The sequence below is a fragment of the Triturus cristatus genome, chromosome 12 (genome assembly GCF_964204655.1).
Source record: "Triturus cristatus chromosome 12, aTriCri1.1, whole genome shotgun sequence".
Taxonomy (NCBI): Eukaryota; Metazoa; Chordata; class Amphibia; order Caudata; family Salamandridae; genus Triturus; species Triturus cristatus.
Window position 1 is genome coordinate 749542993 of NC_140595.1, and position 27763 is coordinate 749570755.

At 42.9% G+C, this 27763-nt stretch overlaps 1 protein-coding gene across 1 annotated transcript in view; it reads left to right on the forward strand.

The window, feature by feature from the left end:
* LOC146782685 (extracellular calcium-sensing receptor-like) overlaps positions 1 to 27763 on the forward strand; it is a 97563-nt gene that overhangs the window by 12271 nt on the left and 57529 nt on the right. Inside the window, exons 3-4 of the mRNA XM_085637179.1 lie at positions 13468 to 13765; positions 25944 to 26789. Coding sequence (XP_085493305.1) covers positions 13468 to 13765; positions 25944 to 26789 — 1144 coding nt within the window. The remainder of the gene's footprint in view (positions 1 to 13467; positions 13766 to 25943; positions 26790 to 27763) is intronic.

The window sequence follows — 27763 nt, forward strand, 5'->3', positions numbered from 1 at the left end:
AGTTGATATATTAGTGATGCCGTCTTGTGGTGCTCTGTTATTAGATTACGAATCCTACTGTTATACTTAACCTACCAGTACTTTCCTTTTGATTTTTCTGTTGAGATTGGTAGACATTTACGCTCGTATACTGGCTGACAACGTGGAATTTAGTTTAACTTTCGTTTTAGGTTACTTGAATGACACCTTCTACCGAATAATTGCATCGACTGACTTTGTTTATTTTTGAATATTATTGGATTGGAGCCGCCAGTTCGAAGTTTGATTGGTATGTCTCTAATACTTACTCAGTTTGGTTTATAATTATTTTAGTTAGTTGGATTGATTATTGAAAATATTAATTTACATGCAGGTTGCGATCGCTATGTCCTTGGCTCCTGGACTAACAAAATTTGTAGACTGATAATACCAATATGGTGAGTCTTTTGTAATATATGTTTCGTGTACAGGCTTTTAGAGAGTACTTCTCACTGGTGGTTAGCTTCACCTTTTGGCAGTTTCCCTTCGTATGGGTTTTCTTGATTTAAGAGACATTTACTCACATTATGTGCTTGTATTATAGCACGGGTCTCTAGCGTCACTTGTTTATCTTTCCATTTAATATTATTTCTCCTTATTTCTTTCTATTTTTACTTTTATTTTACTAGACTATACCAATGCTCAGATAACCTCTACTTTATTTCATACTTGCTGGTACTTAGTTCACTGGGTTCGCTCTCTCCTCTTACAATTAGCACCTTTTTTCTGTAGTTCCCCTTCTTTCCTCTGCACACAATTTGCAAATTTTAAACGTTGTTTGACATTATATCTTACATTTTGCTCCAACCACGATGTTTACCTATTAGGTCTTGTAATGTCTTAATAGCTACATATTTTGCTTTAATGCTTGATGTCACTATGTTTATTTACTTTCTGTTGTTACATTAAGCAATTTCCTTATGAAACTCGGTTATTTCTTTGTCTCCAGCCCTGATGAAGTCCGTGACCTATTAAGTCAGGACGAAACACGTGTTGGCTGGCAGTGGGCTTGCATCGAAGAAGTTTCTTTCAAGAAATAAACACAAAATATGAAAATCTGGAATTTAATTTGAAATATTTCGTTTGATGTGCACTCGCACTTTCACATGCTTGTTGACTTTCTAGAAATCCTTTTGCTCGGTTTCCAAACTTGTTGATGCTATTTTATTTTCATTAAAAGATGCTCATGTATCCACAGCCGAGATTACATTTACAATTGAATTTGCATTATGGTTCTGGCACGGGTCGAGTCAGAATTATGTGTTTCGGTAGCGCTTTCGGGATGCACCAGATATATGGGCACTTGTCTTGCACGCTCACACCTCTCTCTCCCCACATCATCAGCGCAGAGGCCCGCCTTCATCGCTTCCCTGTGACACAGCACGTCATGCTTTACAGCACGGGGCTCGCTGCTAGCAGCACTTTGATTTTTCCAGGTCAGTTTGTAGAGCGCAACTTACATCAATCAGATCAAGGGGGTTGACGCACGCAGCCTTGCACGGACACTCACCCCCGCATGACATGTGATCTTGGAGGGCGGATTCCCACAAAAACCATTTATTTAAAATCCTACAATCCAAGATTCCTCACTGTGCCAAAAGTACTCATGCAGGGCAACCCTGCCATTAACATGGGCTTCTATCACACAGAGTGCCATGACCCTGCAGCGCTTTTAAATTAGTTCATTTAGTGATTAAGTGAGAGTACAAAGGACGCTGAAGGAGGAACACCTGCCCAGAGAACTGGAATTATCACAATCAGTCGGTCACCGCTTGCTCATACTAGTGTGACCAAGAGCGCGGCCTTTAGTGTCGCAACTCAGCAAAAGAGTAAACAGAACAACCCCTGCCCTTTGTTGATCGAGAAACAAGGACATCTGATATTATTGTACATGTTCTGAGATCGGCTGGGGGTCGGCAGTGGTTGCAAAATCATGAGAAATACGCCACGCATCAGGGAGGAGACCGAGAGAGAGTGGTCGAGATTTCTCAGACATGCGGATATAGTGACAAGGTGCAGAAGAGCACTTTTCTTTTCTTTTCTTTCAGACTGGCAAAGCAATGTATTGCCTTTCCGAACGCGCTCAGCAGCTGGTTTGTCCCCCAATCACCCCCCTCCCGCTGTTAAATACTTGCTGTCCTGTCCGAGCCTCTCATCGCCCGACCCCTCCTCTATTGTCAACCATTTCCCTTGCTGCTTGCTCCCGAGCGCCGCTCGTTTCAGGACTTGTGTCCTGGCAATAGGTTCTTGTGTTCAGTGAGCATGATTGTGTACTCAGCTCTTATAATGTTGAGACAAAGTCAGGCTCGAACCTGCTTTCTCTGCTCCAAAGGCGGCACCTCTAGCCTTTCGCCACACCCTAACACATAACAACGGACGCATTTTCCATATTGTATACAATGAATTTGTAGTTGTTGCTTATTTATCTTGTGCAATTTACAACTGTTCACAAAGCCAGTAGTGCTGGTACAGTGGTGCACAGTTTATAAAGCACTAGTCAAATCAGGAGCAGACCTCTGGGCATTATTTATTTGAACTTTCACAAATTGTAGGCTTTCTTTCTAATAAGTACCTGACTGTGCGGCAAGTGGAGAGTTCTTACTATTTTTACTATTGTGACTGATGTAGCGCTTAAAAGGTTGAAAATCGTAGGGGTGCGTTATATTCACTGTTAGTCGGCACCCGCATATAATCCAATGTGTACTCAGGTATTTTGTGTGCAATGTATTAAGAATTGTATAATCTATATCGATTTCAATAGAAGTGTTAGCTATGTACAAGCATATTGTGAATGTATTAGAGAAATGCATAGAGTTAGTTTATTTGAACACAATGTGATGTTAAAACGTGTAGTTTAGAATTCGTGTCTGTAGACTGTTTAGTTGACCACACATGAAAGAAAGACGTAAATGTCAATACTGTGATTTAGGCATGCTTGTGTAACCGTAGTAGTGGCCAGAATTCGCATATATCGTTGAGGCGAAAGGCCTGGTATTTTCTTATGTTAGCCAAGGGCAATAGGCCAAAAAGGATTTATTCCAGTAGAGGTTTTAGGCTGTAGTAAATTGCAAAGTTAAAAGATGCGAAGTATGTCTGCCTTGCATGATCTCACCCCAGGTGCAAGGACAGTTGCTCGTTAGTAGAGAAGCTCTTTGTTCATGAATTGACTTATGTAGTAAAAGCCAGACAAGGAAGTGCATTGGAATGTGCCAATCGTAACTCCTAGTGCGGATGGTGTCTGGGACTCAAGGCCAAGCGATGGACGATGGAACTGGACAGCGCTCTGTGGAAAATTACTGAAAGACGACCCCGCAGAAGAGGAGGTGCAAAGGGCGTGTTCTGGGACTTGGGGTTCTGTATTAGGGAAAGCGCCCCGAGGGTGGAAGGAGATCAGAGCAGCCCAGAGCAGAGAAAGGTTAGGCGAAGAGATAGAGGGGGCTAAATAGACTAAGCTCTCTAAGTGAAGACTTCTTAGGAAGTTTCACTCTGACACCTTTCGATTGAGGGTCTCAAGGGATTGCTAAGTAGGGATGTCATCTAGTACAGAGTAGGGACAGAGATGGTATGGTCCAGTGTCCCTAATATCGACATTGGCTTGGTAGTTTTCTACCTCATGCTTTTAGAGATTGTGCTTTTAGTTATTTTTAGCTGTATGTGGATTCTTCGTAGAGTAGCATTTGTGTTAGTGCCTATGTACTTGCTGTGCCTCGTATTGAGGACTTTGTATCTTCAAATCTTTATGCTGATAATAAAAGCCAGAGAGCCAAGAGATTAAGTCTCGAGTCCTTGATTATGACAAATTGCGGACAGCATTTTCTGAGAATTGTGTTTATTCCCTCCACGCTATTGGGCAAGTAAAAAGTTCCATCCGACCAGAGTGGGTTCTAGTAGATAATTGCGAGATACTAAAATGGGCCGGAGCAGTTGGTAGCAGAGGATGGTTACTTCCGATAGCGAGGGACGATTAGATTAGATAAGGATAAGTGATCCTTGAGGCCCAAAAGACGATAAGTGATGGTGAGTTATCAGATGGCGAGTAGCAGACGGCAGCAGATGAGCATCGACGGCGAGTAGCAGTGCGGCAGGAAGCAGCAGTTCCAGGAGTGAGTATGAACAAAATGAGATGTTGTAGATTGCGGTGTTGATTTGTTGTGTGATGTCTTGCGGAGTTGATGTGTATGTTGAGTGATTGTAAGATCAGGCTGTGAGCGAGCGCAACCCGGGAGTTGTGGTGTAGAAGACACCTGAGATAGATTTTGTTGACCACCCAAAGGAGATCGTGAGGTACCATCGATCACCTGGACCGAGATAGGGGGAGCGAACGTGTGTGTGCAACTTAACGCTGGTCGTGGGTTGTTGTGTGCGGATCGGAGTGTTAGTAACCTATCAGTGGCGATCTGTCTGGCCGGACGGGGGCAGACGGGCGCCAATCGAGGTCAACAAGGCCAAGAGACTGTGGACGAACAGTCAGAGGCTGTGGACGGACAGCCAGAGAAGTAACTTAATCGGTTATTTCAGTGTATGAAAGGGACGAGAGCAGGCGTGAAACGTGTTTGGAGAAGGGAACTGCTGCGAACGAAGGAAGGTGACGTCAGAGGGTGTCGCGCTGTGATAGGCCGGTTGGTGTGAGTTGCGCTGTTATTGGAGGATTTAAGAACAAGAAGTAAATAGAGCGCGACATCGAATTCACTCGTCATGAAGTGTCTTAGGGTTTTGCGAGAATTGTGTAGAGGCGATAAGCATGTGGTTGTGCGAGAGGGAGAAGAAGCCCCTCCCGAGGACACACCAGCACATTACATGGCAAAGAATGTGGGGTTACATACTATAGTTTGGATTGAGAATTGGCACAAGATTACACAAGGTGAAGGGGAACTAGCTTTCCCGAGGTATGGCTCATTTAGACTAGCGGTGCTGTACCAGCTGAAGTCGGTGATGGGGTCCTTAAGACCCTTGCCAAGACCGGCACAGTTCAAAGCATTACATGCGTGGATTAGAGCAGCGCATGATAAGGAAAAGGGAAGAAGTCAGGAAAGGATGAGAAAGTCGATCAGGGCATTTCAGGATGCCAAGTGGGACGCAGCGGAGAAAAGATGGAGAGTGCAGACAATTGAGGAAGAGAAACTGTATCCCTTATTGATAGACTCGACGGGGATAAGGCATGTGAAAGCACAGGACGAAGAGAGTGACTCTGATGATGGAGTGTTGCAAAGATTGTTAGACGAGAGACCACCTCCCTATAAACCAGATGAAGCAGACGATAGGTGGGGTGAGAGAGGGGAAACTAGAAGAGTAACCATTCAACCTGAGACTCGAGTGGAAGGGTTGGTCTCGTTTGAAACAGAGAGTTCACGGAGTCAGTCTGAGGCTAGTGGGAGGATTGAAAGAGAGATGAGGTTACCGGATGCATTGAGGGTACCGGTCACCATTGGACCAATTGTGTCGATATACAGTCCGGAATCGGAGGAAAGAGAGAGGTCCGAACCAGTGGCAGAAAGAACGAGGAGAGAAAGCGAGGAAAGTGGGTTGGAAGGGGCAATGGCCCGACCTCCAAGCCCTGTACAATGGAGTACACCATTGGTAGCGGTGTCAGACACATCTAGGGGCGAAGAGGAACAGAGACCGGTGAGACCGAGAAATCTGATGGAATCGAGATCAGATTTAAGGTCATGGGTACCGTCAGAGAGGCATCTGAACCCGAATGTGGTCCAATCGGAGAGAGCTCGGGATAACTTTAGGAGTTATTCTGCTCCCATAGAAGCACCAGAAGAGAGGAGAGAGAAGGAGCCAGAATGTGAATATGATGAGGGACGTGGAGCAAGTTGTCAGGTGTTGAAAGGAGCCTTGAAGGCAGGCATGATAGACATAGTAAGGCTCAAGGCCGAGGTAGACGAAATTATATATGGCAGTCTACCTCTTGAGAGAATAGTATCCTACAGTCCAGATGAGCTGTTTTTTGTAGCAAAAGATGTGACTCGGAAAGCACGAATGGCACACGAGAAATTGAGGGGATTGGCGAAGGAATATGAGGTAGATTTAACTAAGACTAGGGTGTTGCAAGGAAGTCATAGGATGCATTATACCGAGCGGGAGCTGGAGGAGAAGAGGGTTGTTGGATTGAGGTCACATGCAAGAGAACTGGTTCTAGCCATGCGGCCATGGCTGATGCTTGAAAAATGGGAGGAGAAATGGACAAAGAAAAAGACCTCTAAGGGAGCGGAAGGAGGAACTCCGGGTGAAGGGTTGCTATTAGCAAAGACTTTCCCGTTGAGGGAAGTGGTGAATGGAGAATACGTGCATGTACCATGGAGCAGGGGGGATTTGGCATCATTTACGAATGATTTTCCCAGGCTCAGGGAGAAGCCTGCAGAGTGGTTCAAGCAGGTTGAGCGTTTTGTTAAGATTTCGAAGGTGTTGTGGATCTCTAAGTGAAGACTTCTTAGGAAGTTTCACTCTGACACCTTTCGATTGAGGGTCTCAAGGGATTGCTAAGTAGGGATGTCATCTAGTACAGAGTAGGGACAGAGATGGTATGGTCCAGTGTCCCCAATATCGACATTGGCTTGGTAGTTTTCTACCTCATGCTTTTAGAGATTGTGCTTTTAGTTATTTTTAGCTGTATGCGGATTCTTCGTAGAGTAGCATTTATGTTAGTGCCTATGTACTTGCTGTGCCTCGTATTGAGGACTTTGTATCTTCAAATCTTTATGCTGATAATAAAAGCCAGAGAGCCAAGAGATTAAGTCTCGAGTCCTTGATTATGACAAATTGCGGACAGCATTTTCTGAGAATTGTGTTTATTCCCTCCACGCTATTGGGCAAGTAAAAAGTTCCATCCGACCAGAGTGGGTTCTAGTAGATAATTGCGAGATACTAAAATGGGCCGGAGCAGTAGAAAAGAAACAAAAGCATGCTTTTTACTTCTTGTGGATGTTTTTCTTCGTTTAGCCATATCGTCATTTTTCTTTTTCTATACTAGCACAATTTTGGGGGGAACAAATGGAGAAACTATTGAATCCGTTCACCCCACCACAGACTTCTTGTCTCAGCTATTCTTTTTTTGTTTTCAGCAGGCCCTACTGGTCCCAGTGTGCTTTGTGTTGTTAAAGTGGGTGATCATGTGAGTAGGGATAATGTGCTGCATGGCTAAACACATAAGGTCCCAAAGGCGAGACCTATTGGCTATGCCAATGCTTGTTCATATTTGCTCTTGGGGGCTGTTTTGGGCGAAAAACAATCTTCAGGAGACTTTTTCTGTTCAAATCATTTTCCTGCTGGGACCGAATGTGATTTTTTTAAAGGGAGGAATCCCCCACATGAACATTTCATGAGCATTAGGAGTAAACCACATTTCTCACCCTACGTGTGTGTAATTTTGTCTTCATTTAATGAAAAGTCACAAAAATAAGAATGTGATTTCACATGTTCTTAATTAGTAGCTATGCCCAAATGGCACAGCTGATTTTTACAAACACCTTCCACCAGCACCTGAACGTTCCACCGGAGTGATTCTGACGAACTAGAGTGTGTGGTATTTATAATTAGGTAATAAAATAAACAGGTTCATCCAGCCTGCCAAGAATAAACAAACTCATGTTACTCAAAAATAATATTTTGCTCCTGCTGCAAATGTGTCTGTTTCATGTGCAACGCAGGGCCTGTTTCCAGTTGTGCTCATTGGCTGTGTGATATAGCATTCTACATACCACCTCCCCATCCCACATTATGCCATAGAATACCACATCACACTGTCACTCACAGGTCACAATACAACATCACACATGGCACCACCCAACAGCATGCACACCAAACCACTGCATACAACACCTCACAACCTCACACTGTGCCATACAATGCCACACCACACTGTCATTCACCTCACGGTTCACAATACACCACACCTTGCACCACCCAACACCAGACACACCAAACCACTTCATACAACACCTCACAATCCCACACTGTGCCATACAACACCACATCAAGCTGTCACTCACTGTTCACAATACAACATCACACATGGTACCACCCAACACGATACACACCAATCCACTGCATACAACACCTCATCACAGTACCTTACCATGCTCCTTGAACACACCATGTCCGCATTACACTAGAAAAACGCGGCAGGCAGCAGGGCAGGCCTTATGGTGCAGAGACCAGTGCCACGGCACTGACCTCAAAGCAATTTGGGGAGCGGAGGATGTGTTGCATTTTTAAATATCTTTTGTGGTTAAAAGCTCCCCCATAGATACTTGTGTGTCCGACACTTTTCAGGCAATAATAAAAATGTAACGATAACGGCAGTGACTTTTGCACCTTCTGGAGAGATCAGAGTTTTCTCTAGAGACAGATTTGACTCATCTTAAATTAGCACCTTTAGGAAAGCACGTGTAATTATAGATTATTTAGATAGCTCAGTGGGTTACTGCTTTTGCATGGAGACATTTCATTACTTGCAGTTCATAACTTACAAGACTCCTAAAGCAGCACAGTGAACTATGAATTGGCTCCAAGATGCTGCATGTAAACTATAAAACAGAGGTTTGGTACCTTGTTTCCCCCAGTCTTTCGTTATCCTAAAGTTGTAAAAAAAGGTTTTGGGGGTAGAAATACATTTCTATTAATGAGACTAACCCCTGTTTTAATTCCTGAGTTTGTACTCCTTTATACCAAGCACTCTTAAAATATACTGTCTATCAGTATGGATGACATGTGACTCTTACACCTTCTAATCCTCATTTTCTTAAGTAACATTTCCTATGCAATGATTTACACACTTGTATGATTCATTGCCTCTCTATAATGGGTGAGTAATGTAGCATGATTTGACACCCTAGTTGGTATGAGTAATGCTGCAAAATACATTAAATACTTGTGGGAGATGCTATGGAGTGATGCGGGACACCCATTGGGGGTGGTAGTGGCAGAATCTGTTCACAAGGAGGTCATGTGGTGTGCCATGAGAACTTGATGTATGAGACGGCACAAGCGTTAAAAACAGCCCTCCAAGGGAAAACAATATAGATATGGCTTTTAACCCTTTTACCGCGGCGCAAATTCCGCCGCAGCGTGGGCGAAATAATGAGTAGGAGTGGTTCGGACGGCTCCCGGCCGTCCTACGAACACGCCCACCATGACGTCGGACAGCTGGGGGCCGTCCGACGCATGGAACGAGTTAAAGAAAAGAGCCCTTTTTTATGGTCGCCTGCACACTTTTTTCCTCCAATGCTGAAAGTTTTGAATCAGAAAGTGCACTGAAACTTGCTAGCTAGGCCCCAGTCCCAGTGCTCTCGCCCTAAAATATTATGTATGTAAATTGCTAACTCCAAGTGGGGAGGACTTTAACCCACTTATAAATCTCTGGTAATTGGTACCAGTGATATTCAGGGAATGGGAGTTAAAGGGGTCACCAGGGCCTGCAGCACTGATTTAGCCATCCTGAGGGACCCAAGCAAAGAGATGACAGCAGACCTGCCATTGCAGTTTGCAGGAGCAGTGCAAACTGCTCAAACTCCTCGACTTTACCCTCACCATGAGTGGCAAGGTCACAGCACTATTTTTTAATATAGGCTAGTCACCCCTAAGGTAGGCCTCCTGAGTTCAGGAGGTAGGGTGCATTATATTAAAGGTGTGGACATATAATTGCTAGCTTAAATTATCCCATAGTAGCCTCCTTCCATTAGGACCTACTATAAATGTTCAGAGGGCCATAGGATAACTTGGGCTGGCACTCGGGCACCCACAGGTTACCCGCTTCATTATGGTCCCCCTGAAAAGTGTCATATTTGGTATCAAACAACTTGTCTCATCAAACCCAACCTTTTTCCAAAGTCAGATTTAATGTGATATGCACTCAGGTGGCTACCATGAAGGTTGCCCACTTTGTGCCCCAGCCTTTCCTGTGCCTTGGCTGACAGCCTATAGCTGCCATTTCCAAGACAGGAATTTGACCCCCTGCCAAGAGGTGCAACCTCTCTCAGGAGGCAGAAACAAAGGCCTGCCTGGGTAGGAGGTGTCACCTTCCTCCCTGACACAATGGCTAATGAAGTGGCACATCAAGGTGGTGAGCTTCAAAGCTCTCACTGCCTCTGATATGCAAGCAGGTCATAATCCTAGAGAAAGAAACAGACAACTCGCCACCCCAGACACATTTGCAACCCCGGCAGGTCGCAAAAAATTAGATGGTCATGAGCAGGGCCGACTCCCACCCCCCAGAAACCAAGTAGAGACAAAGTACAAAAATGTAATTATAATAAAACATTTTTATTATCATTTAATTTTTAGCTCTGCAAGGTGCGTGAAAGGGGTGCGGCCTCCCATCCTGATGCTGCAGCTGCCGTACCATGGAGGAGGGAGGAGTGGTGGGCACTGGCAAGTGCTCATGAATTTGGCCGGCCCTCTGGGGCCAGCTAAACCGTCATACACACTTAGCCTTTCTCCACCTAGCTGTGTTGTACAACACAGGCTCCCGGTCTCTGTCTGAGTGCCGAACCAAGGCATTCAGAAATAGGATTCCCAGCATGTCAGCAGTGCTGGGATTAGGAGCTGGGAGCCTGCGCAGTGTGCAGTAGGATCCTGAGAAGGAAGTGACGATCAGGAGCAAGGCGGCAGCTGTCAGAGCAGGTAAGTAACTATTTTATTTATCTACACTTGTTTTGTTTTTCGGTGTCCCCCCACCCCACCACTTTATAGTATGAGTGTCCACTACTGGTCATGAGGCATACACCCCTAGACGAGGGCACCTCGTCCGTACAGCTGAAGAAGGGTTCTGCCATTTTTAAAAGTGACAGAATAGAGGCTTCTAGTTAGAAAAGGTGCCACACTCCACAGGAAGTTTTCACATCAGAGTCAAATTAGCCATTGGTGCCAGTAGCTCATTGGCTTCTAGCACCCATACTTCTAACACCCCTATATCTAGGACTTATGGGGCTCCCCTGGCACCAGAACATCAGATCTGATGGACTTGCAACCAAGGACAAAGAAGTGGCCCGTGTCTGCGACTTCAGGACCTTCACAAAGCAATGGCGTGATAACCTTCACCTGTGGCAACCACCCTGCTACTGCATGACTGCAACTCGTCCTGGTTCCAAAGGAAAGAGGAACTCCTCTGCCAGCCAAAGGCAACTCCAGAACTCCCTTATACTAGAGGTACTAGCACCCTGCAGCCCTTAGGTAAATCATGCTCACGGAACCAAAGAATCACTGGCCATCGATCCCGGCGAGGGATCACACAAAATTAAACGGTCTAATGCATTGTGGAAAATGTAGTCCTGACCTCCCGTACGTTTCAGGCAGCTACCATTTTGCCCCAGACTCCAGGACATCAAAGTAATCCAAGCCTGACCTTGTCACTGCCAAGGCTTGTTGGTGATCAATCTGGCTCCCAATACCTTTGCTTGACACTGTGCCTCAAGGGTAAGCCGTATCATTTTTAACCGGATGCCCCGTTGGCCCTGTTGTTGAGATTCTGCACCTGCGTCCTCAAAAGCACCGTCTAAGCGGTAAAGCCACTAAACCCGCGGCCCACACTATATAGCACTAGGGATGGCCAGGACAACTCTGCATCCAAGCCCTATAAACAAGAGAAAATTCAACTCTTTGTCAGACCCTGATCCTGGGACCATATAATAGAAAATAAATTCCTAGGCAACTGAACAGATAAGTATCACCCTATAGTGTTAAGCTCAGTGAAACAGAACCAACATATGTGCAATCTTATATCAAATCATTAATCTTCACATATACAAATTAATAATAATCTATTTTATTTGTTAAAAACTATAACAGTGTTGAATACATTCAAAACATCATATCATTTCATAAAAATACATACAAAATATACATAAAACACCATGTGCGTGGCAGTTGTTAAATCTTTGATGCACGTTTCGGCGTAGAGGACGCCTTCTTCAGGAATTGCCACAAAATTCTAATTAGGTAGTAGATCGTTATCCATACATTGAAGGGTTCAGTCCCGTGTCCTTTTAATTCTGGATGTTCGTCACGTTTCTATTTACCTATGATATGTTAAAATCTGATATGCGTGTTTCTACTTTTCACTGGTCATTGATTCCAAAAATGAGCCTAGCACATTCATTCCGATAAAAAATGCAGCTCGAAGTGGTGTTCGGATAAAACCACATTCACAAAAAGGAAAGTGCCATATTGGTCATGTTACCTCGGTAGCTTAGTGGTGTTTTATGTATATTTTTTATGTATTATAAATTGGTGTCGGATTTCTTTTGAGTCGTGTCAATTGCTTATCGTCCATGTTGGTACCCTGAAATGCTTAACACTTGTTCCTCTAGTAAAGCCTGACTGCTCTGGTTCACACTACCAGGACTGAGATCGGGATTTATTAGTGTGACTCCAAAGGAACAATTTGAGGTAACGTGGAGGTATTGCATAGTGAGTCTAAACCAGTCTCACTGCATAATAATACACTTTCCTCCAGCTGTGGCTTAACATATGAAGCTAGACCTGGGCATGTAAAAATGAACCTGCACATATGATTCTTTACCTGCCATGTGGAACGATAGTGGAAATAAAAAGTTGCACTTCAGATAATGAGACTGAACAGTAGCACAATAGGCTGTAAAAGAAAACATGAGGCATTAGAGAACACAGGCAGTTCCTTGGCCTATAAGGATGGACTTTGAAGGCCATACCTGAACTAATGATGTGGTATCTGGATATTTAAATCTATTTTGTGGCATTTGAACCAGTTCCTTGGCAAGATATGATATCTACATAGATGTTACAGAGCACACGTGACTATTGCTGACATAGTATTGTGTGCCTGTGTAGGGCGCCCGGTATACAGCGTAAGATGGCATCACTGCTTTCACATCATGGCGACACCAGAATTCAATATACAGTTGATAACTAATTTAGCTTTTTATCTGCATCTCAATTACATTTAGCATTTTATCCATGTTATATTTGTTGTATTTGTATTACTGTGGTTATACCTTTGTTTATTTCAGGTTGAAGTCCTAGGCCTTTGCAGCTTGCCTTGTCATCAGATCCATAGGTCAAGGGAACAATTCATGTGATATCATCTGGTCAAACATCTTGTGATGTCACTTCCTGTAAACTCATCCGTGGTCACATTTCGCCAAAGGCCATTTCTCCAACCCGTGACATATTAGTGACATTGCATTTGAGGGTATCTTCTTTCAGCAGTGAATCAAGCAACCTACATGTGCAGATAGCCAGCATATCTTTCCTGGAGATGAAGAAAGCAAGGGACATTAGATGTATGGACCTAAAGTATGTGTAAGAAAGATCTAGTGGGATAACATTGGTTGGGTTAGAACAGCCATAACCCGGTATTTGTAAAGCGCAAACTAATCACCCCTAAGGATCTCAAGGCGCTGCGGGCTGTCGGGGAGATTAAGTGAGCTAGTGCCAATTCCCACAATTTTATTGTTTGTTTTATTCCAGTACCAAGTACAATGTCGGAGGCTTTCGCTGGGCGCAAGCCATGGCCTTCGCCATCCGAGAAATCAACCAAAACACCAGCTTCCTCCAGAACATCACTTTGGGCATGCTAACCACAGACACATGCCAAGACATGGCTAAAACTATACATGGAGCCCTGTGGATCTTATCAGGGAAGGCGAAGCCGGTGCCCGGCTATCACTGCCAGAAGACACCTATGCCCCCAGTCATAATAGGAACATATGAGTCCACGGGGTCAGCTGCAATTGCTGATATCTTGGGGCTTTTTGGGCATCCACAGGTAAGAAGTTTGCCTCACAGTCTCTGTGAAATGTTAAGTGATGTCTAATTTGGAGGAGAAATGAAGCCATGCAACATCCTCTGAAATGAACTGGAGATGCTAAAACGGGTCAATGTATTTAAAGAGTGCATAAGGAGAAAAAAGTTTAAAAAAAAGGCAGTATCCAGTAAGCAAATTAAAAACAGAAGAACAAGGCTTTATTTCTCAGGTGGCTAGTGGCACTCTAGCCACTAACGTTTCATTGACCAAGATTTATTTTTCATCATCAGACTTTAATTCAGAACAAGAGAGGAAGGCAGAAAGGGGAGAAAGGAAAAGGGAGAGAAAGATAAGATAACAGTGACATGGGGAGAGAGTAGGGATGCCCAAAGATCCTGCAAGAGTGAAATAAAGAAATAGGAAGTGTAGAGCGATGCTGCATTCACCCGAGGCCCTGGAACTGGATATCAGAAGTATTTCACTTTGTTTTGTGTTTACAGGTCAACACTGTGTAAAATGCATACAGTACAAATCAGTCATGAGGCAACATATTAGCGGTCTCTTAGCTTTGGCAACATATTGAAAGGAGTCTCAGTAGCATCGACCTGACGATCTATTAAAGATAACAGCTCCCAAGTTTCAGACATGGGTACCATGTTTATCAGCAAAGAAAGACAATCCTTGATGCTAGAATAAAACCTACTGCTATGATGGCAATTTCCGAATATAGCATTGATAAAGAAATAAACAAACATCAGCCACATATCTAAGGAAGCCAGCTAGAGACATGTACAAACAAGGGTATGATGACTGCAGATGCATATCAAATGCCCCTTTCCCCAAAAGCCCTTGGGATCTTCTGTGAAGGACAATATAAAGGGTCTGAGGCAAAGTTTTGTGCTCTGCCCATTAAAGAGCCATACTAGACACAGATGGCCTGCCCAATTATGAGTTCCCAGCAGTATGGTGGGACTTTTCAGATCACAAGGATCCCACTGGGATGATAGGAACAACTTTGTGGAATCAGGACCTGCATTCCATAGTGGCATGGTAGATCTGCTGCATGAATAGTTACTGTAAATGTACCACTGCAGTGTTGGTACATTTGTATTTTTAAGATGTACCAGAATCGCTAGAAGTGGTGTCTAAGACATCCATGGTTTGAATGGTGATCTTGCACATAATGCAGGATGCTGCTGGAACTGCTGTTGGAAATGGTGAGAACCAGCTACCTTAAATCGGGACACTGGCCTCTCATCATGTGTATAGCACAATGGCCACCTATAACGTCCACTATTTGACTTATCTAGCCTTCTCTATGCACCAAAAGGAGCTGGGGAACGTGGAGTTGGGGATAAAAACATCCGCCATTTTTTGTGAAATGTTTCTTTACTTCTGTATGGGTCGCCATCATTTCAGTCTTTATTGTAGGCCTGGGCGAAGCACTACGCTACGCTCGCGTAGTTTGCGAAGTTCGCGCTACTTCGCACTACGCGAACTGCACGTAGCACAGTGCGAACACGCGTAGCGTAGTGTTGCGTAGTGCTGCGGTCATTTTTTGCTTGCTCGCGACCGCGAGCAAGCAAAATGACATCCTGGCGAGACTTTTTCCTTGTTCGCGATCGCGAGCATGGAAAATAAACCTCCCGGCGAGATTCCCAACGCGAGAAGGTCAGGTTTCTCATTGCGAGGGGTCGCATATGCTCGCGACCGCTCGCGATGAGAAACTACCAGTTCGCGTTGAGAAAGCTGCAGCTCGAGTAAAAATCTACTCGAGCAGCAGAAAACTACAGCTCACACTGTGCAAGATGCCATTTTCAATGATTGCACAGTGCCGGTTGCTTGTCCGCACTGTGCAATCATTGAAAGCGTAGTGCGAACTTCACTTTGCGTAGCTTCGCGAAGTGCTACTTCGCGAACTACGCCCACCCTTACTTTATTGTAGGAGGCCACTGCCTCGAGACAAGCACCCTTATTATAACTATTGCATCTTTAGAAAATAGACTCATGCCTCTTTAACAGGGTTTCAGCCTTTTTTTTACTGCTTAACAATTTGTTGCTCTTAAGTTCCACCCATTCCACCTGTTTTTGCTTGTCATCACTGGGATCATATACCATTTACAAAATCTAACCTTTAAAGTAGACTTTATATTGATAGCTATATTTGTAAAGGTCAGTGTGTTGTGGTGGCTTTAGGTTATCCCAGATAGCATTGCTGATGCACTGTGGGTGACAGATGTTTCTGTAGTGTAGCTGGAGCAGAGCAGGGCTTAGTGAGCAGCGCATAGACCAATGATAGTGCTGCTGAGTGGTTTCTTGGCTGCCTTTACAATGTGAATCCTCGCTGAGGTGCATCTATGTAGAGATAATCATAGTAAATCTATACTTCCTTTATATGCACCTACATTTCAATCGTTTGTCACTCAATATTATTCCACAATATTAGTGTATCACGATACAGGTTGCTCAGAAACCTTAAAAAAGTGGTGTCCTGCTAAACTGGCATAGTCTTGGATGACACAAAAGGAAAGGGACCACTAGAAGTTCTCTGACTCTGAGACTGAGCTTCCATCTGCTCAAGGTATGTCACCAGGGACTCCCTTCTTACACTCCCTACAATTGATGATTGATGGGGATGTTGCTGCTTTCCATAACAAGGAATACTCAAAACTAAAACAAGGAAGGATGAAAGAAAGGAACCAAAAAACCTTTTAGATTTGTTGCCATTGTTCCCAGCTAAGTGACGTGGTGGTTCACATCATGAGTCATGATCAGAGGGGATGAATCACATGAGTTAGTCTTCACATCACGAGTTAGCGAATGTTTGAAACACTGGTACCACTTTAGGAGGACTTCGTCAGCTAATACCAAATGGATGGTGTGTATACATCACCCCTCTTTTAAACTATCGTAGCACACCTAACCTGATGAGCATTTCAAAGGGGCTCTTCTGTTGCTTCAGAAGAAGCTTAACCCCCAGATCCAATAGATTACATGATTGAAGTTAGTTTAAACTTGCTTTTTAAACCGTGAATTTGTTTTTGCATGTAGTATCCTATGTTGCATATGCCACTGAGGTTTTATACATAGAGAATGTTTTTAATGAAAGGCCAAAAGACTGTTCTAACCTGCCGGCATCCATGGAATTAGTTACAACATTTTGATGAGACACTACTTTTGATGATCCATGGTCTATGACATCAACTACTGGAGCTCTTTTTATATCTCAGCTACAGTACAGAAGAACACCTGGGATCTAGAAGCAATCCAAAAATGAGCTATCTTCAGTTTCAGGGACCTAAGTAATTGATTCCTAAGTTGAATAAGTTAAGAAAACAAACTTTAAGAGAAGAGCATTTTTGACCAGCAATATCTCAATAAAATGCAATACAAGACAATACTAGTTTTTTTCATCTAAAAAGGATATTCAACCCCAATCTCAACGGCAATAGAGACAACCAATTCATGGTAGGAGCTGAGGTCCGAGTGTGTCTCCTTCTTCGACAAACTTGGACGTCAGGCAGGTCACAACCACTTTCTATCATCAATATTACTATGTGTTTAGCGGTGGAAGGTCAACTGGGGGCTGCAAGTGACTTAAAAAAAATATACAGATTTTGAGGATAAGTGGATCAGGCAAGTAAACTTCTCAGGGTGTGTCACTGAATTAAATCTGCCAACACCTTCAATATTTTGACCCACAATAATACTCAGAGGTCAGGTGAAAGCAAAGGCATTTCAAAGAGGCAATGAGGAACTCTTAGAAAAGAGAAGTCAGCAATTTACCAGTGAAAATGCTGAGATAACGTTGCAACTCTTTCTTCTTTCTCTTCATAAAACCATCCATTTACTATAGACTAGCCATCCACCTCACACGTCAACTGGTATGTGACCCACATAACATTTCACATTGTTTTTCTGCACTCCATCAATCTCACAAGGGGACACTTCTCAAACATTTCTAGATTTCAGGAGAACATACTTTCATCTAAACAATAATTTAGGTTTCAGTGTTAGGTTCACTGTCAGTGAAGTGTTCGACTCTGGTCTATCTCCGGTGGTGTTCACCAATGTTCTGGAAATAGTGGTAGCCTTACTTCATGAAGAAGGAATTTCATTTTTTTTTCATAGTTAGGTACCTGATTAGTATGTGTATCTTCTTTCTCTAAGACTGATCAGGATACTTCAAGAGTCTGGGAGTTTCTGCACCTCTTTGGATGTCTGCTGAATTGATAACGTTTGTATCTAGAACCTTTCCCAGACTTGCAGCTTATTAGAGTTTGTTTCCAGTCCTTGGTGGGTATTGTTTCTCTTCCAGAGAGCCACAGTTCTACAAACTCCGCAAACCGAAAATGTTTCAGCAAAAACAATATTGTCCAGTGGCTTTTAGCAGCCACAAGACTGTCTGATCCCTGTGCACATCTGCACTTCAAATCATGGGTCTCATTTCTCCAGAACAATTGTTGTCCCTAGGTGAGAGACTACGAAGCTTTCATCAATCTATCATTTTAAAAACCTTTTTTGCAAAGATATTGTGGCTGAATGAGCAACATATCCTATCAGTGTTACCCCAAAATCTTCCTAAACCTTTAATCATAACAACAGATGCCAGTCGACTAGGGTCAGGGTCTACACTTGCAAACAATTTGACAAAAGTTCCACTTCAACTCATCAATCATCTAACTGGATAGAGTTGGCAGCAGTGTATGGGTCTCATCTAGCATATTCCTCACTTATCTTCACTCACTCGCTCCTGAAAAACAGACAACCAAGTGACTTTAGCATACACCAATCACCAAGACTGCATATGATATGTAAATCTACTACAAGAAACCCAGTGTCTTTAAATACAGTTTACATACAAGTGAAATAAAATGGACAGGACAATCAACCGGGTCCTATTTCTCCATCATTTCTGAGCTTCAAAAGACTTTCCAGTTGGTTTGTCAGAACAATGCTCTTTTTTGCCTGCTCTGTTCACTAGTTAGGGTAAAGGGAAATGGGGGGTGGAAGTGCTTTTCTTCCATTGCCTGCAAGGCGTGTAGCACTTGTATGCATTTTAAATCCCCTTCTCCTTAAAGACCTGAGCTACATTCATGAGGAAATACTAATATTAACACTGCTGTGCCTCATTGTATCACAGAATCTGGTTTCCACTTCATCTGAACGTGTAACTGGGGCCTCCACTATATTCTTTCCCTGAATATATTTCCTCTAAGGAGTTCAGTCCTGCGATGCTCATCTACATTGCGCTTACAACTGATAGTCTAAAAATAGAGAGTTCTGGATTTCGACATTTAGATTGGTCAGCTGATGAATCTGTAGTGTATCTGGGTATCATCTTATTCATATCAGTGGACGCTGTTCAAAGGATGGTGTAGAAAATATAAGTGCTTCCCATTATCTTGTGATCCCTACTTGACTTTAGAGTTTGAAGCGATGGCTTCCTTAAAGGTCTACTCCTTCAACTCTGAACTGCTAATTTGTAACAGTTACAACATGGAGAACTGTTTGAAGGGCCATTGGCTTGCCATAAACCTTAGCTGCGCTGCTATATTTACATTTCTAGAGCCATAGGTCGTCTTTCTCTTTGAATCATCCGATGGTGCCTGCGGCACTACAAAAACCTCAATTTTAAGCTTTAAATGAAGTTTCTTTTTCAATGTTAACCTACAAAGTCTCTTTTTTAGTATCCGAAACCTCAGCTAAGAGATTGGAGTAGTTTGCTGCATTGGATTTTAGGATTTTCTACAGGGGGTGAGATGGTTTCCAGGGCTGAGAGTCAAGATGTGTCCTTAACAGATGTGACAAAGTCCTCACAAGATACAGTTACTCAACATTACCAATAAATATAACATCCATTTCAGAACATTTCTGTTAATGAACTTGTTTTGAATGTTGTCAATTCATCAAAAATATTTTCTTTATATAGAAAAATATACGTTATGCATTGATTAGGTGTGTGAAAAATTGTGAATTTTGTAATGATTTCTTTTTCGAAGTCCTTTAAAGTTTCACAAAATTACACTATCATATGAAAATGTGGTTTGCCGGTGGTTTGCCGGTATCTCACACCCACGTCATGTTAAAAAGATTTGTGTGATACAGAGAGAGAAGCCTCGACCATGCCCAAAATGTCTCTCAACCAGGCATTTTCTATGTGAGCCATTGCTATCTCATGAGATATTTTCAGGAAGGTAGCCAAGGTAGCAACAAAGGAGTGACAGCCCAAGGTAAGAAAGGCGCAGAAGATGCAGACAGAGACAGGTGCGGTTTGGGTGCTTGGGGGAGGCTAGAGATAGGTGTGCGATGGGAACAGGCTGAAAGTTAAAGGCAGGGAGAGCTTTCGACTGAGATACCTGAAAACTGATGGGTGAGGGCGGTGGGAAGTGTTTGCATGTATATGGAGATTTATGGCAGGGAGGGTTGTAAGAAGAGAAGAAACAGCAGAGGCAAAAAGACAAAGTGAAATGTACAAACTTTGTCATATTTACAAAAGAAATGCCATTAATTAAGTAAAACAATTCATTTTGTCTAAAGTTGACATTTGTCCCATATGTACAAGAGGCTGCTTTTACTGAATGCAAATATTTGTGAAAATATTTGCATATTACCTGAAATATTAAAATGCGTGAAGCCTCTCGGAAAAAGTTGATAAAACATGGCAGTTTTGGTGAATTGGTCAGAAACACTATGTACATCTATTTTTAACAGCCTACTTTTATAGTGACTTTATTTTTGTTGTCAGTACCCACATCGGGTGTCAATAGCAACGAATAATGTGCAAAATGCAGTTTTCTGGGTCAAGAAAGCCTATTTTCGCTCTTGCTTTGTTATAAAAACATACTGTATATCTGCCATTTTTAAAATGATTGTAAAACATTGTTTAAATGCAAGCATTTCTGTTCACCTCGCCTTCTTGTGACATTATTATCAAACGTATGCCTCTCATAAGCTTCCCATAATGCCCACAGGACACTGATGGGGCAATGATAAGCTATTGCTAATATTTGCTAATTTAAAACTTAATACATGTTAAACTCATCATGTGAGAAAAGAGCATATAATTAATAGAGATCAATAGGCCTGTTTGGCCCTAATTATGAATTAGGCCGAGTGGTAATTACCACATGCCGCTGGAAATAGTGCATGACTTTAAGGACTCATTCATTTGCTAATTAATGCGTGTGCTATGTACTACATGTGAAAAATAATGCATGTGACAAATAACACCCAATTACAAGGATGAGAGGTTATAAAAAATCAGTAGAAAATTCCACCTTAAAATACCACCAGTCAGAAGCAGGTGGTACATATTCATGAACATGTAGGGAGTGAAAGAAAAGTTGTAAAATAATTAAAAGAAATCAAAGACCAACACAATAATGCAAACAAACTACAGTACATGCACTGTTTGAGCTGAAAATAATAAAATCTCACACACACCTGCACACAGGGCCAGACCTACATTAACAGCCAGGGACAAGAGTAGGTGAAGCTCTCACAGGTTGATTTCAGCAGCTCATACTTATATTCTGCAGTAATCCACCATGGATGCAGCCCTGTTAGGCCAGTATATCATGCAATGCCAGATCCATGTTTTCCTACAACAAACCATGCATCACGAGGATGGAAACTATACCAACAATCAATGACCTCAAATGGTGCAGTAATGCAGGATAAGAGCCTGGATTGACACAGTGAGGCTGGAACGAAGCATCATGAGTCTGCTTGAGATCCAGAGTGTACACAGGCTTGATATGTCACCATACAAAACATATGTTCATTATTACTAATACCCTGGAGTCCAACATAGGGATCCACTTCCATCCCCCCTAGCTAAAAATGCTACAATTGCTGGACTTTAGAACAAGCACCACACATCAAACAGTACATTTGTTGTGGCATTTCTCAATCAACCTTTAGCAAAATACTCTGCTAGGTGATGGATGCTTTGCAGAGAGTAAGTGAGCAGCATAAACAGTTCTCCTTGGACATTCACACAGCTGTTGCCAGCAAAGCAAACATCTGTGCTATAGGAGGATTTCCGAATATTCTAGGGTGAATTTGCTGCACTTATGTACACGTGGTGACTTCCGGTAGAAAAAGTGTGCTGAAACCGTAAAATGGAACATTTTATGTAGGAAGGTGGAGTATTATGTGGTGATGCTGGAATGGCTTCGCCATGCAATGCTGTCACAAACCCCAAAGATGGCCCTTGAATTCAGACTAATAAATCCTTAGCTCAGTCATGGTGGTACAGCAAAGTGTAGACAGGCGTTACTAGAGGAAGATGTGTTAAGCATTTCAGAGTACCAACATGGACGATAAGTAATTGACACGACTCGAAAGAAATCCAACACCAATTTATAAAAATATTACTGACTTTTATCTTAATGTAAACACCAAAATTAATGGAATAGCATTCATATCACTGGAGTTATAGATTTATGAATCAATACAAAATTAGTGCAGAATAACTCAGTGAAACTTGATATCTGCGGTCAATGGGAAAAACCACTTGTGACAATCGGTCACTTGCAGGGCAATTTGAATGGAACCCTTGCAGGGTAAAGGTGATGCTGATCCCAAGACCAAGCCATGAAAGTCAGTTCAATTTTTCCTGCCAAGTGGAACCCGCATGCAGAGTTTTCCTGGCTGTCCCAGGGTCCTGAACGGGCGCTTCGGAAGAGCTGCTTGTACCACTAAAATTGTGCTGCTGGGGAAAAGGATGCAAAAACACAATGGGGCTGCTGCTGATGTCGGATGAATATCGGATGGAGTTCCCTCGAGCTGCAGCATCAAATGCAAGGGTCAGGAGCTGAACTGGTGACCAACAAGCCTCGGCAGCGGTAAAAGGAGCAGAAAATAACGTTGGTGTCCAGTGATCCTGGGGAATGTGGTAGCTGCCTGTAACTTTGTGGACGGCAAGGTTGTAGTTTCCACAATGCACTAGACTATCTGGAGCTGGGTGATACTTTGGAGGGCCTGATGGCCAGAGATTCTTCTAATCTGGAACATATATTTACTTGCAGTTTGCAGGGACTAGTGCCATTAGTCCATGGGAGTCTGACAGTGTGTCAGGCTTCCACAAGGGTCCATCTGTCTGGGGAAAGCAACAGATAGCCTAGGACAAGTCTCAGTCAGGCAGTTTCAGGAGCGTTGCCACAGGGACAGAGTATCCCTCTTTTTCTTTGGTGCAAGTCCTATTGTTGCCAACACGGGTCCCTTCTTTGTTCTCTTTGATGCAGGATGTTCAGAACTGGGGTTCTGATGTCAGGGGTGGCCCTTAAATCCTAGATTTAGGAGAGTTAGGGGTGAGGTAGCAAGAACCCAATGGGACGCTAGTCCTTCAGCTAATCTGCACCCTAGGTGACCACATCCAGGGGTGTAGGTAACCTGTTCTATACAGAATCCACTATTTGACCACTTTAAAAAATGGCAGAAGTCTTCCTTAGGTGTACAGACCAGGGATCTCACTCAAGAGGTATCGCTAGTCTTCTGGTCGTGTAGCCCTCCTAAATACCTAAAGTTCCCACCTGCCCGAGTACAAATGCCTGGGGAAGAGGGAGGGCTGTTTACTCCTCTGGGAGACATACTGGATGCACATCAGAGGTGGAGCAGCCTTTGAAGCTCACATTCTTGATGTGTCACTTCACTAGCCTTCCTGGGAGGGAGAAGGTGTGACCTCCTTCCTGCCCAGGGCTTTGTTCTTAACTCCTGGGAGTAACCGTACTGCCTAGCAGGGGGTCCTAATCCTGTCTTGGCAGTAGCCAGCGCAGGCTGTCAGCCAGAGCACAGAGAAGCTGGGGCAAACAAGAGGGCAACCTCAAAGGTAGCCACCTGGGTGCATGCCGCATCGCTCCTGGCACGCGATTCATATCAGGGATGAGAAGGCATGTTGTATGATATCAAACGTTACATTTTTAGGCAGTACCATAATGGAGCTGCCAACCTCGGGTTTGCCTGGGTGCCAACTCATGTTATCCTATTGACAGTCTCTCACATATAGTGTCCTTTAATGGTAAAAGGCACTATAGGGTCATCTAAGCTTGCACGTACGTGCCCACACCTTTAATATAATGCACCCTGGGGTTCCTTAGGGGTGACTGGTATATATTAAAGATAGTGATTTGACTTTGCCACACATGGTGAGTGCAAAGTTGATTTCAGGCAATTTGCACTGCTCCTGCAATCTGCAATGGCATGTCTGCTTAGTCACGTAGTTTATTTGGGTCACTAAGTGTGGCACAAGCAGCACTGCAAACACTGAGAACCCCTTTACCATCTGTGCCCTGGTGCTAAGTGTACCATATATCAGGAACTTATAAGGGGGTAACGTCGTTGCCAGTTAGGGTTGCCAATTCTCACATATCAGTTTTGGGGAAAGAGTGCAGGCTCAATTGCACTGTCAGAGTGAAAAACCAGCATCTAGTAGTCCAACTTGGGGCAAAAAGTGTGGGGGGGTGGTCTGAAAAAAGGGCCTGTTTGCTGACACATTAACTATGTGCAAATGCTGTATGATGTGGATCTGCGTATACTCAACTGGTGTGTTAGCTGCTCTGGATGAAAACACAATGTTAAGTTCCTGACAAGAAGCCACATTAGTCATACTCTGACAACATATCACCCTTGAGATCCTGAGCAGACAAATCAGTCCTTCGTCATCTAGATTACAGTGCATTATGATTATTGTGGTCCAGTCTCAATACATGTCAGCAGTACCATTTGGAGAGTTGTTAGCCTCCATGCATATACATGGATCAATGTGAATACATGTAACAAACTGCATCATCCACTCTTTACAATGATGATGACTCTCAAGCAGGTCAACTTTTTAACCATCATAGAACTTCTATTACAACTCTCATGACTGCTACCTTGGATCTCTCCGACCTTGAGACATCCTTTCATGTCTTCCACTCCATACATGTAGAGGATGGTCATAATTATTTCTTACTGCAGCTTGAAGTGAGCTGTGGTGGAGAATTACCACCAGTTGCCATACAAAGCTTTAGTGCTTGTGCAGATTTGTAATGAGTGATGACCAAGTGATATCAGAGGATGGTGGTAGATTATGTTTGTCTTGTCTCAAGGTGCTTTGTCCACACAAAATACATTTTTGCACATGCTCACACAGGAAGGAGTTATTGGTTTACTTTCGGGGTGTCCTAAGGTCCTTTTGTGTGTTGCTCTGGCATTTTCGGCTCTATAGGGATTCACTTACATACTGCAGGAACTTCCAGTTCTTTAAAACGGCCACTTCCTGTTGGTTTATGCATGTGCTATTCATTGGATTAGGTATTTAACACATGCCCTGCATAACACATTCAGTTTTTACCATATGCTCTACATAACACACATTCGCAATATAACACATGCGCTAACTAATGATTCAGCTGTACACAGTAAAATCTCATTATCAGTGCTATTTAAAATGCATTATTTATTGAACCCCGTGGTATCACTATTTACCCTAAGTGCAACTTGGTGATATTTACCACCAAACTCATAATCAAGCTGTTTGATTAACTTTTTAATCAGACCACTGATACAACAAAGTAACACAATTCAAAGGACAAGAAAGAGACATGTTTAGCACCGAGTAGTGGCTCTCAAGTAACTTGAGTTTCTCCAGATAGCAAAAGCTGTCAGTAATATCAGGAAGGGACTGCTGAATAGAAAGTGATACAGGTAAGGTACACTTAAGGGTGCGGTATAAGGATGTGTAAAGGTACTTAACACGTGAAAGGGTAAGGTTAATAAAAACAATAATAACATTAATGAAAATGGATAAGGTCCCCTTTAAATAATTTAATTTTTAATAATAAAAGAAGGATAACATAATAATATATGCTCAAATAGTACATATATGAGATTGACATTAGATAGATTAATTTGAAGGTAATAACCCTGCATAATGTAAAATTAATAACAACAGAGAATCTCAGTAAAATTCACTCCCCTTTTCATCACCCAAAATGAATCTCATACTTATTAATGCACCAAAACAAGAAACATAGCACTGCAGCATAATATGTCTAGGTTCTACGAGTAATAATGTGCACATACATGCATTACTGTCTGTGATAGCAGTTTACCATTCAATAGGGAGAGAATAGTTCAAAAGAAGAGAAGAGAGGACACATTTATGAGTTATGCTCTATACTAAGTAATATAAACAAATCTTTTTTCGTAGGTCAGCTATTCTACTTCCAGTTCCCAGTTCAGCGACAAAAAACTGTTTCCATCTTTTCTCCGGACCATTCCAAGCAATGATTATCAGGCTCATGGGATTGTTCGGCTGGTGGTACAATTTGGCTGGACCTGGGTGGGTATATTGGTCAGCGATGAGGACTATGGATTCCATGCATCCCAGATCTTGAAGAAGGACCTTGAAGGAGCTGGAATCTGCATTGCTTTCCACGAGACCCTACCCGATCCCAACTTCACATCAATCTTAAAAGTCAATCGCATCTTGGAAGTAATCAAAGGCTCTTCAGCTAAAGTTGTTCTTGCTTTCACATCTGGACCATTCCTCAGGCACTTAATGGTTGCGTATGCAAGGTTGGGGATGAGTGGGAAGACATGGATAGGCAGTGAAGCCTGGTCCATGCCTGTTTACTTACCTAAGGAGATTGCCAGCTCATTTAGTGGCACCCTTGGATTTGCTATTCATGAAGGACAAATGCCAGGATTTACAGACCACCTCTTGAAGGTGAATCCTCTTAACTCACCAAATGATATGTTTGTGCAACGGTTTTGGGAAGCAGCTTTTGGTTGTCAATGGTCTAAGGTGGGAAACAACTTAACTATGGACAACACCACAACTAGTACAGGCAAAATTCCCTGCTCTGGTGATGAGAAGCTTGAGCCATCAAACAGCCAATATCCAGATGATTCAGACCTGAGGTTTACGTACAACGTTTACAATGCAGTCTATGCAGTGGCTCATGCTCTACTTAGCATGCAGTCCTGTGTACCTGGAGAAGGTCCTTTCGCCAACAGCACATGTGTGGCCCTCCATAATATTAAACCTTGGCAGGTAAGACGTGTTAACAGCGCCTAATGCAAATACTTTAGATTGTGTTCAATGAAAGTAGGCTGTATATGTATATATTATCTACTGGCGGTCGCCAGTAGATAGTTATAGTTAGGACCGTGTTTCCATAGGAAATCAGAAAATTCTATTTTGAATAACTTTGGCGCCGGTTGACGAATCCTCACGAAATTTTCAAAACTAATGGTGCTATCCGCTCAGCTCCTACCCTGAAAGTCTCCGGGTGATTCGTCAAGCGGGGGCTGAGAAAAAAGGGGGGTCCCAAAACGCGTTTTCCCCATGCATTTTCCCATAGGACCTTTAGTCGAAGGTACAGCCCGAACGGCTGAACAGAATTACTTGAAATTTGGCAAAGAGGTAGTCCTCAGGTCAGGCATGTGCCTTTTGCATATATGGTGTCAATCTGTTCAGTAGTTCCTGAGAAAATTGCAGTTAAAAGCACATAAATATATATAAGCGCGCACCGTGCGTGCACCGTGCGCGCACCGTGCGCGCACCTTAAGGTGCGCGAGCGTAATTCTGATTGGTGGTTACATGTCAGTCAACGTTCAAATCGGTCGAAATCAGGAAGTGTCGGCCGCCATTTTGTGTGTTGTGTGTGTGACAGGGAAAAAGAAAGGTGGATAACGTGAAAAGGGGGCAGGGTAGAGCATTCCTGACCCCCTAGCCTTTGTCAGGGGGTCCCTGAAGGACCCCGAAGTGTGAAAAAAACATTTTATTTTTTTTTCAAAAAATCGCGGGGTGCGCGCATGGAGAAAAACCTTAAAAAAAAAAAAACATTTTAAACGAGTGTAAAATAAATATATAAAAAATATAATAAAACATACAAAACTTAGCATTTAAAAAACCTTAAAAATTCGCTTAAAAAACCATAGGTTTCACACACGTTATAGTTAGGAATTACCATTTAAAAAACCTTGCAAATTCACTTAAAAAAACATAGGTTTCACACATGTTAT